At 35.7% G+C, this 12,489-nt stretch overlaps 1 protein-coding gene across 1 annotated transcript in view; it reads right to left on the bottom strand.

The window, feature by feature from the left end:
- Positions 1-12,489, bottom strand: part of TCF12 (transcription factor 12) — a 93,729-nt gene that overhangs the window by 59,631 nt on the left and 21,609 nt on the right. The window contains exons 3-5 of the mRNA XM_015811021.1: positions 9,828-9,901; positions 8,242-8,310; positions 6,530-6,632 (exon numbers count right to left, since the gene is read on the bottom strand). Coding sequence (XP_015666507.1) covers positions 6,530-6,632; positions 8,242-8,310; positions 9,828-9,901 — 246 coding nt within the window. The remainder of the gene's footprint in view (positions 1-6,529; positions 6,633-8,241; positions 8,311-9,827; positions 9,902-12,489) is intronic.

Here is a 12,489-nt window from a genome sequence, read left to right on the forward strand (position 1 = left end):
TATACAAAAGAAGCATAGAATAGTGGAATATAATTTAGGTTTTTAATTAACTGGTTCTTTTTTATGTATATATTTCTTTTATTCATGCAGAACTTATATACCTTGTGGAGTTAGAGATATTATTAATTGTTTACTTATATTTGAATATTATCCTGGGATTAGGTTTGGGAAGTCTCGGGGGTGGGTGGGTGGGGGATGCAGGTTCTATATTATATTTGTGTTATATTTGTATGTTTTCTCTTTATGATGAAAATAATAAAAAAAATTATTGGAAAAAAAAAAAGAAAAGAAACTTAATATGCTAGCAATTGGGAGAATTTTGGTTTTTTTTGTCTATTTTCTACTATTTTTATAACTAAAGAAAAGAAGGAAAAAAGGAAAAGAGGAAAGAAATTATTTTTATTGGGGGTCTGGAAAGACTGAATAACTGGTTAACCCTCTGGGGACATCTTGTGGTGAAATTATTTACTGAAATTATTTCCTCTCTTTGGACTCTGAGCCTGACTTTGACCTTCAAATTATCTTAAAAGGGAAAGATAAAGAAGCTGTACAGCTGGGTGGAAGCATATATTGTCTGATTGTTATTAAATATAGCCTCCACCAAAAGAATAATGGCTTTATATATTACTGAAAGGGAGGAACTCTGTCCAGATTTCAATTACAAGTATATATTGGATAAAATTCTTGAAAATACTGAACTAATAATTGCCTGTACAAAAGAGATTATTTTTCAACGACAAATTAAAGTGCAAAGTGTAAGTGAGCACATTGCAGGCCAAGAAACAGCAGAAAGGGTATATACCCAAGAGACCCGTTCTCAACTTTATCCACAATTTACTGAGATGGAGGAACTAAACTTACATCAGGACTATTAATCTACACCGGAAAAAACCTTTGATGCTAATGAACAAATGATTTTTAGCACGGAAACTAAGGATGTTACCCCAGAAGGGCAGGCTGATGTCCAGACTCCAACTGATTACCTGACAGATAAAAAACCAATAGGAGGAGAACAAAACAACATTAAAGAGGACTCTACATTATTTTATAGACAATCTATTGAGACTTTGGATGATTCAAAAGTGACTGTAATTAAACTAGATGCAACTTCAGAAAAGATGAAGATTGATGTTCAACTACGAGCTATTGAGAATCGCTACAACTTTTTCACTAGCCTATTAAAATGGACAATGGGAGATTCTCCCCTGACTTACAGCAAGAAATGGAGGGAGTTTTATTTGCGGACTTAGAGGCCTTACTATGGAAACCCGTTTGGAACAGAAAGAAAGCTAGAATAAGATATAAATATGGAATTTAAGATTACACTTATGGGTTGCAATGGCTTTATAGAGATGTGGATTGATTTGGATTTGGATTCTTAAAAGGTGTTTTTAGGATAAGATTTAGAATTTAATATTGAAATATAGTAAGAATATATTCTTCGGAATAATAGATCTTCTTCCTTCTTTTCTCTTTTTTTTCTTGGTTTTTTTCTTTTTTTCTATTTTTCTTATGCTTTTTTTATTATTAGACATGATAGCTAATTTGTGGAGCTATAATGATAAAAAGATTGTAATGATGGAAGAGATGAAATTAATAAATGAAGAATTACTGAATAAGAAATAGAATATAGTTGAGAAATGTAAGAATGTAATTATGGAAATAATATGCTTAAATAAGAGAAATTATGGACACCTGAATTGTAAATAATATCTTTGTTTAAGGCTAAGTTAGATATGGTATTTGGAAATTAATAAACCTAAAAACAGGGTTTGATTTATATTGATGAAAGTTGCTGATAACTTCTATTGATTAATTGAATTCTTATTTAGGAATGTATTAATGAATTAATTTTACTTAGAAATGTATTCGCTTGACTATATTATTCTAATTGTTAGAGAGGGAATTTTTTTTTTGAAAGACATTTTATTGGTTTTTTAATTCTTAGAAAAAAGTACTCAGGACACACCATGGTGTTTGGGTAATCAAACATATATAAATAACTCACTCAATATAATCAATGTCCCCCCTCTATTTCCCTCAAATAGCATAGTACATTTAAAATATTCCATTTCTAATTTAAATTTCTATAACTTGTAAACCTGTTTTAAAACTTTGTAAGTTTACAATTACCATAATCAAATTTAACTTTAAATCAACAAATTATCAATTCAGGTATCCCTTTCAAATATATTCTAATTCTTAATCTCTCATATCCCTCATTTTATCACAAGTCTCATTTATTTCTTCTTCCACTACACACATGTCATAATTAAGATAAAATATTACTCTACCCTATACATATATAATCCATCAATCGATCAATCTTTTTAACCTAACAAAATGTTAAACCTTAACTCATTTCAATTCATTAAACAAAATTCAAATTTCATCCAATTGATTATCATGCCTTATCACTTCTACGTTATCATACAAAAACATCATCTTACTAATTTAAAATATTCAATTAATTATTGAAACAATCCAAATCTAAAAAGCCAGTGTTTTTTCCATTCCAATACATAATAATTTTCATGAAAATAAATCTATTATTCCAAAAAGTACATTCTTAGTCTATTTAAAACATCTGTTCTAATAATCACCCTCCTATTTTTTCCCTTACTTCTAGCTCTAAATCTTATTCCTTAAAACTGTCCATACATCAAGATTGCCTTTTAATCCATTACACAATTTTAAATTTCTCTTTTCAGTCTTATTCTAGCTTTTTTTCTGTGCCAGGCAGGTTTCCATAACCAAGCTTCCCTTTCTGCCAGTAGATCTCTCTTTGCTTGTAGTGACCTTTGAAACAATAGGAGTCCCATCCTCTGCATTAGGCATCTATTTCTCTCATCCTCAAAGTTTCGTTGCTTTAAAGTTTCCAGTCTCAATCTTTGATTCTTCTGACCCTCAAAGTTGTAGATAAAAATTTTATAAGGTAAAATAAGTTCCTCTTTTATCTCAGTTGTTTTCTCTTCTAATATGTTTTGATTTATAGGATGGTCAGATGTAGTGTGGAGATCAGTTTGAAGGTTTGACGTGAGACTTCTGGATCTTAACTCTGTAGTAAACTCTTTCATTGTAGCACATATTTCTGCAGTAGCCTCATAAATCTTTTCCAATATAAGTTTGCAGTTTAATTGTAGATGAGCTTTCTCCATTTTGATAGTAATTAAAGAGAGTCTCTTTTTTTCTCTTCTTCTTGTGGAGGCTGTGTTTAATAAAAGTTAAGCAGTATCCACCCCCAGAATTCTCACAGCTGCATCAGCTTATCTTTTCTCTTCAAAAATAATTTGAAGTTCAAGTCTATTCCATCTCCCAAGAATAACCAGAAGCTACGATATTAGGTTTTTGCCACTAGATGTCCTCAGTGAATAAAAAAAATCTTTTCCAGACACCATTTCCCCCCCTTTTTTTCTTTTAAAGTATGTGAAAAAAGAAATAATATTCCAGCATAAAATGATAATACAGCTCTTAGGAAAAAAAAAATTCTGTATCCCAAAGCATATAGAAATAAAGTATAGTCTTTAAAATTTTATTCTATTCTTTTGTTCAACGCCTTTCTTCCCAAACATGTAGAAGCTACCTTTTCAAGCCAGGGAAATAATTCCAACAAGGCTATTACAGGCAAAAAAAAAGTAAGCTAAAGTGAAGAGAGGAGCAAAAAAAAAAAAAAAGCCTCACCCGGATTCATCACGGTGGTTCTTACAGCTTAGATGTTCTTTGACTTGTGGTTTGGGGCAGCAAGGTGATCGGCCATTTTACTGGCCGATCTTCTTCTCCATCGGCCCTCAGAGATGGCTCGGACAGCTAGAGGAGTCGCCGCTCCTCCGCAGCCGAGCGAAGCCTCTTCAACAGAAGTCGCACCCTCCAGGGCGACTTTCGACCCGCATAAGGGTCTACCGGTAGAGGGAAGCTAGCGGACGAGGAGATAAGTCTCTTCGTGCGGCTAGAGGCGCCGCAATCCAGAACCGGAAGTCGTTAGAGAGGGAAATTTTAAGGAGCATTACTTGAGCCATATGTGTATGATGTTATTGTACTTAACTGATTACCCTATCTCCATGTTGTTTCTTAAGCATTCTGGTGTAAAAATGGAAAAATCAATAAAATTGTTTGGAAAGCTATGTAGCCAGCTGCCCAACATGTGCAGCTGCAAAGAGACTGCAAGGGAAATCACCCAGGCTGTTGCAACCAGTAGCAAGCCCCTCAGCTCCATGGAAGGAAATCTCCATGGATTTTATAGTAGAACTACCAGAAAGCAGTGGAAATACAGTTATTTGGGTAGTCACAGATCTGTTTTCCAAGCAAGTGCATTTCATTCCCTGCTCAAAAATCCCAACCGTCAAAACCCTAGCAAAACTGTTCGTTCAACATCTACAGCCAACGCATCATATCAGACAGGGGGGTGCAATTCACCTCCGAGTTCTGGAAAGAGTTTCAATCCCTTTTAGGGACCACCCAAGGACTGTCATCTAGTCATCATCTGCAAACGAATGATGGGACGGAATGTTCGAACTCAGTACTTGAACAATATTTAAGATGCTTTATTAATTACCAGCAAACTGGACTGACTTACTTCCGTCCGCAGAAGTTGCCTACAACAATGCAGTTCACTCCAGCACGGGTTACACCCCTTTCCAAGTAGCCACCAGCCAAAGTTTCAACCCAATGCCAGAACTATCACCCAACTAACCGGCCATCCCCTCCCTAAAGGAGTGGATAGATCAATTAAAAAATACCTGGTCGGTAGTTAAAAAAGCACTAGACGATGCTAGACAAGCTTACAAAGCACAAGCAGACAAAAAAAGAACTGAACCAGAGCCATTCAAAATAGGAGAAATGGTTTATCTTTCAACCAAATACCTAAATCCCTACAGCCATCAAAGAAGCTGAGACCGAAATACATAGGACCATTCCCAATTGTTAGAGTCATAAACCCAGTAACGGTAGAATTGAAACTCCCAAAGTCACTCAGGCAAATTCACCCCATTTTCCATTGCAGCCTCCTCAAACGAGAGCAACAGTCGCCCTTAAGACCAGCTGTTGCTCCACCTCCCCCCCCCCCATTATGGTAGAGGGAGAACAACATTTTGAAATAAAAGACATCTAGACTCCACAAAACATCATGGCTGAATCCAATACTTAGTAGCCTGGAAATATCTTCCCTCTTCCCAAAACGAGTGGGTCCATAAACGCCACATTAACACCCCAAAGCTGCTGAAAAAGTTTCACACAGAATACCCAAACAAACCAGACTAACCTATATGCATATGTTTTTATCTCTCCACAGGTGGATCTCTCTTTTTTTTAAGGGAGGCAGGATGTCAGAACCCATATCAATAGGTTCCCCAATCCTTTCCTCCCCCTTCCTCCTAGGAGTGGAATGCAACCTCCAGCGACTGCTTTATCTCCGCGGCCCCAGAGAAGGTGCGAAGAGCTGCCTAAACATCGTAGCTACAACCAGAGACAGCCCGATATTAGCTCCCTGTTCCCACGAGGAACCTAACACCTGGGGATTGGGCCATTTGAACTGACCGGATGAACTATGGGGTGGGGTTTTGCTTGGGACACTTTTACCTATAGTTCTGCGCGGGAAATCCTCAGATCCTGTCTAGTATGCCTGCTATCAGCTTCTCCTAATAAAAGTTCCTTTTGGAAGAAACAGTTTCCAAGAGTTCTGCTTTCTTGGGATGAGGTTTTTAAGTGGACCACGACAGTTACTATTGCTCCATTGCAACCATTTAGCAAAATAACAGTATCAAAGCCAGAAAATGCAGATACACATGAATTTGTCAGTCAGAGACTTTTAATAACACAGTTACTGTTAAAGTAACACATTTAATTCTTTACATGTTGTCTTCCTAACAAAATTAGAATTAGGAAGAAACTCAAATCAGTTCAACTAATAATTTCCTCTGACAAAAAACATTTCAGAATGTCTAAATCAATTTTAAAATTCATCTTCTAAAGCATAATGTTCATTGCTGAATAATTATCCTTTTCTATTCAGCAACTTTTTTTTCCTCCTGTAATGTAAAAATATCATCATTTCAGAATGTCTAAATCAATTTTAAAATTCATCTTCTAAAGCATAATGTTCATTGCTGAATAATTATCCTTTTCTATTCAGCAACTTTTTTTTCCTCCTGTAATGTAAAAATATCATTAAGGTGTTTAAAAACTCCATTGATCAAGACACTAGCAATTAATAATCAACTATCCTTCCTGGCAAACATGCCTATGGCTGAACATAATAAAAATAAAATAAAATACCATTCTGATGACAAATAACTCTCCATTTTTAATGATGCAATGGCAAGAATTATGAAAAGCCTCTTTATCTCAGTTTTAATATTACACACTTTAAAATACTATAAAGAATAATCTGTTAAACTACAACAGGGAAAGCTTGAGCCAGCCAGTTTAAAGCAACTGCACAAGAATCAGTTTCTCCTGCTCTTGGCATTAATAGAGAAAAAAGGAGAAAAAAGCTATTTTGTAGGAAGCAATGCAGAAAATAATATCAACTTACCTATCAGATTTGAATTAAGGAAAGGAGTTGGAGATAATTCTTCACTGGGTCCTAATCGTTCATCACTCAAATGTTCATCATAGGAAGGAGTATCTGTAAAACTCTGTGCGTAATGATCAGTATTTAAGCTATTATTTTGCAGCTTCACTTACTAAGTTCAATTAAACTGAAATGAAAACATGGAAGTACAGTGGGTCATTTTTCATGAAATTGGATTTTAAATGTTGGTGTCACAGAGTATATAAACTGAAATTACCATTTTTAAACTTCTTCTGAGAACAATTCCAGGAAGACAATAGCACTTTGACACAATCAAAGACTTTGTCACAGTATATGTAACATATTCTTCATAATGATTAACTGTACCTTCCTTTTGTCCTCTCCCCTTCCAATACAGCAAATCCCCACATGTACACATCAAATATGTTTCATACAATGATGCCTGGGCACCTAGGAGCCTTTGGCTAAGACTCTGTGCCACCATAGTTTATGATACTAGTGCTCCTTGCTGCTGCCTGGCACCTATGTAAAAATGGGTAACAAGGTCTTTAGGTGGTTCTTCAGTCCACTTCAGACAGACTCAAGCAATATGTGTTAGAGAAACCTTTAATTAAAGGCTCACGTGACTGTGGTGACAATTAAAAAAATGTTTTAGGATCTCTTCTTGACAGTATTTGGAGATGGACAATTTGGTTATTATAAGTTGCACACTAAAAACTTCCAGTCTGGACTATCTTATCAGATTAATTGGCCTAAATGTATTTTACTCAACCTCCAAAACAAGAAATGACCAAAATCATCCACACATCCATGACAGGCATTCAGGAAAATCCTTAATGACACTGACAACTTGCTTATGACCATGAGGGTGCCTTCTCGTGACTCTGACCTGCTCCCCTCTGACAGGCAGCAGGGAGTAGCAGCTGCCCAGAAAACAGGATGTTCCTAACCAAGATCAAAATATATACTCTCTTTTATATTCAAACCCAGCACTATGTTTTAACAAAATATTGTGCACAAAGCACATCTATAATTTGCAATCTTTCAGTGGCTTTCTATATAACTAATGTGATAGTTTTTGAGTAACAGCATATCCCTGATTTTCATTATTTAAAAAAAATTAGAGTTATATTTAGATTTAGAATATTTGGTAGTATGCTGGTACCACTTTTATTAATAGCAATCCTTTATTAGTAACAATATCAGTAATTAATATTAGTAGTAGTATGAATACTTTTGTAAATTGGTTAACTTTACTCCATCTGGTGTCTTTATCCTATACTGTATTTTTATGTTGGATGTTTTAAATTGTTGATTCTATATTGTAGATATTTCGCTTTTGATAAAAATACTGTTCTGACTATAACTGAAGAGGTGTCATATAATGGAATCAATAAATATCTGCCTATTAGGATTATCCCATCTCTAAAAGCAGACATTTCTGGAATCTGATTGTTACCTCTTCTCTTCTCAGCCACCAAGACTTCCCCAGATTCATCTTGGTCACCCCAATAATGTAAGGCCAGTTGGCCTGCATTCCAAGTGAATGCATCATTCCTGAATTGTAGCTCTTCCCCTGTGCCTATCCTATCTGTATCTATCCACCCTTTGACTAAAATAGAGCTTTCTCCATGAGATCAGCTGGTCAGACGGAAAGCACAAATGGAAACCAGGAAAGAAAAGAGAACATACATACAAGAAGCAAATCCTACCTCCTCGTGTTTCAGCTTCTCCAGAGCTGTTGAAATATCTGAGGTTTTTCCAAGAAGGCTGCCATTTTCCTGTAAGAGAAATAAGATTTAGTATAATCAACCAACCTTTACATTTCTAAATAAACAAATCATAATCATAAGAAAACTAAATAAGAGGCTGATCAGTGGTCTATTTGGACAGTAGTTTATATTATAACTGTACAACTGTACACACACACACACACACACACACTGCTCTTGGAGATATTAGTAACCTGAAGCACATGTGCCACTTAAGAACCATGCTGTCCTGATATAGTTCCTCATATAATTAAGGAGGTGGTGACTTATCTCAAAGAGCACTTGCCAATCTTAGGAAAAGAGTATGCGAACTCTCATGAAAAATAAAAAAAGCTATAATGAGGGTTTGATGCTGTAGTGTTGGCCGCAATGATCTAAGTGCAGCTGGGATTCCCCTTGTGTTAACTAGCTAGGGAGACATTACAATTCTAGTTATCAAAGCACTCTTCAAGTGACTTGTGGTTACCATTTTTTGCTTGAACATTCTATATTCTACAAGAGGAGTGAACCTCTAGTCCAAAACACATCATTAAATTAAAATTTCCTAATATTCCTGATAATTACTGTAATCAAAATAATTGAAGTTCCTAGGAATTGTAATTAAACATCTGGAGGCACACAGATTATATATATATTTTAATCCCACCTTTATTGTTATATAAGTAACTCAAGGTGGCAAAGATACACAATGCTCCTTCCTCCTCCTCCTTGACCCACAACAACTATCCTGTGAGGTGGGTTGGGCCGAGAATGAGTGACTGGCCCAAAGTCACCCAGCCAGCTTTTGTGCCTAGACCAGCAGCCCCCAGCCTTTTGGGCACCAGGGACTGATTCTGTGGAGAGAGGGGACATGGTTTCGTGTGCTGCTTGCATCCCATGGATGGGGCTTCGCTTGTTTGCACAGCCCGGTTTCTGGCATGCTGCGGCCCGATGCTGGTCCACAGACCCCTGTTCTAGGCCAAAGGCTGGTGCTTCAATTAATAATTTAAAACCATTTAATTCTAGTAGTAAAAACTATTTTCTTCAACATGACCCAAACTATTTCAAACAAGCATACTATATTATTGATTCTACAGGTCAGAATTTCTTCAATTGCTTTACTGGACTTTTCTAAATAGAACATAATGACAATAAGCAAGTTTGTAATTTAGTTATTAACTATATTAGAATGATCCATACATAAGCTACTTTGGTGAAAACCTTACATCCACATTTTGGCTGGGGGCACCCATGTTTAATGGAAGACCTTCATGAGGAAACTGCAGTCAGGATAACTGTGGGAAACTTGAGGTCCTCTCTGGACAGTAATGAACTCTTGATTCAAACCTCACACTCTCAAACCTGGACAGCTGCTGTAACACATTTTCATGTCTCCCTAGCGTGTATCTCATCTTTTGATTAGTTGTGTTGGGAAATAATTTAGAGTTGCTCATTAAAAGCACCCCATGGCAAATAGGTTCAGGGAAGGGCTCAGATATTGGATATTCCTGAAATCAACATTAGCTACAGTTAAAGTATACTCTTACCCTTGTAGGTTCGTATGAAGGACTTGACTGACCGCTTGCTCCCCAAGATATCCCTCCTGCTCGTTCCTCCATACCTATCAGTAGAAAGAAAATGTATGCTCTATAATAAAGTGCAAAAATTCAAAAAAAAATCATGAGTTTAAATTATGCTCAACTATCAATCTCCTGAAAGCATTCAGAAGATACCCCAGGACAGCTTTCTCCTGACTATTCACACTCAAATTAGATGGCAGCTTATATTAAGTGAGGATATATACTGAAAAAAATGCTTTAAGCTTAGTTACATTGAATCACATTTGCCTGTTGATGACAATTAAGGCACTTTGGGAAGCTCTTCTTTGTATTTCCTTTATCTGTTTGCCATATAGTAGTATCTGTGATCTTACAGACTGCAGAGTCAAGCTTGATTGCAAGCCATTCACAAAGGTTATGAAATCCAATGCTTCTTTGTTCTTGTTATCAAATGCTTTTTGGAAATTTACAAAGTTTGGCAAGGGAAAAAAGTTTAGAGGTACAACTCTGCTGATTCATCTCTAACTGGTTGTTTTGCATGCTTTCTGGGGCTCTGGATCAACTCTGAACAGGATTCCAAAGAGATGCCTCAGAACAGTGAGAATGTGAATGACATTCCTTCAACCAGAGGTGTTTCTGGGATGTGAGGCAGTTGCAGAAACCTGGGGAAAGAAGTGGCTTCTTTAAAATGCTGGAGACAAGGGCTCTATGTAAGCTCTGATGTACCATTCTGCAAAAAATATCCAAAGTACCGCATACTTCTATTGTTTTTGACAGCACTTTCTAACAATATACCAAGAACAAAAACTTCAAGACAGTAATTCTCTGGGTCTACATTCATCATTTATTTTAAATCAGTGTTGAATTGCTTTACTTTTAAGTTCTATAAAGGTAGCTGATTTTACTAATAAATTTTAGTAACTTTTTCCCTCTAACTTGCCTGGATACACAACTGAACACTTGTGAATAAAAAGGATGTAACAACTATGCTAAACCTAATACAAAATGGCACAAAATCTTACACTAATAAATTGCATGACAAGTGACTTGTTTTTGAGAATTCTCTTTATACAGTAATGCCATATGCAGGACTTACTCAAAAAGCACAAAGAAATGACACGTTAAGCGAGAAATACTACTCCAATACAGAAGCAATGGAATCTCATCGTATGATTTGTATATTATCATTATAAAATGGTAATTTTCTAGAGCATTTCTCAGCGTCACAGTCCACTATGACTTTGCCACATTTTGCAGCTGACAGTGATGTAATAATTTTATTGTACTTGGTCCTAGGAGTGAGGAAGTGTAGTGGCTGGCACCAACAAAAGCAGAAGTCACCCATCGCATATAATTCTTTTCTCCATAAGAGAAGGCAAAATGACCACCATAGCAAATGCAAACAAAGATCTTTCGTATTCCAATGCAAAGAAAGAAAACAATACATTTAAACGACTGCAAAACCTACAGTACACATACTCTATAAATAGTGCTACAATTAGCACCTATAGCTTACATAGATGTAAGCAAGATTCCACTCCCATGAAAGACATTCTATTAAACTCACTTCTTATACTAAATTAGTAGGACTGCCTTTCTTCCTCTTGTGATCAAAATACAAAACAAGAAATACTAAGTTCTTGAATAGGGTGATCACCAGAGAGAAAAATTGTGGCTATGAGGACAGGAATCAGATAGTCAGGTGTTCCTTGTTTACTTAACAACTTTCAAAAGCAGCAGGAAATAAGCCAAAGAAATCATTTCACACTCACACAATTTCCATAATCATATTTAAAGATTCAAACCGGGCCAGTAAGTAATTTTCTCCCAAAGCCGAATAACTGGTTTATTAAGTGATCATGCAAAAATCAGGCTATGGAAAAACAAAAAGCACTGTCTATACCAGGGGTAGGCAATCTTGGCTCTTTTATGACTCGTGGACTTCAACTCCCAGAATTCCTGAGCCAGCCATGCTGAGGGGAAAGGGAGAGGTTTCCAAGCTGAGCCATGCTGGCTCAGGAATTCTGGGAGTTGAAGTCCACGTGTCATAAAAGAGCCAAGGTTGCCTACCCCTGGTCTATACATTTCTGTTTCACACAAGGAGTCATTATTTTACTGTAATAATCTTTAGGTGATGGGTTTTTTTTACATCTTTAAATATTTTTTGATTATGCACTCTATTTTTTTTATTTAATTGAAAATTTTATAACATTTTACAATATAAGTCCCTCCCTCAAACCCACCCTTCCACCCCCCTCCCTCCCCCCCACTTCCCAGAGCCAATCACAGGAATAATAATAAAATAATAAATCTATAACCTCCTTTAACTCTATCTGAAAACTGTTAAAATAACAAATCTGTAACCTCCTTTAACTCTCTTTTCAACAGATATATAATTAATAAACACGATAATAATAGTATCATATTAATAGTTAAAATTAAAAATAAGTACTCTAAAATTCAATTAAAATTCAATTAAACGCAATAATATTAATATCATATTAAGAAATAAAAAATAAAACTAAATCATTTAAGCAACAATAACATTCTGGACTTCACTAAAAAAAAAACCCCCACTCTTTTAGACCCATATCCAATTAATAAACACACTAATAATAACATCATACTAACAATTAAAAATAATAATAAG

This window comes from Protobothrops mucrosquamatus, unplaced genomic scaffold, assembly GCF_001527695.2.
Source record: "Protobothrops mucrosquamatus isolate PMUCROS unplaced genomic scaffold, P.Mucros_1.0 scaffold27, whole genome shotgun sequence".
In the NCBI taxonomy this organism is placed as follows: Eukaryota; Metazoa; Chordata; class Lepidosauria; order Squamata; family Viperidae; genus Protobothrops; species Protobothrops mucrosquamatus.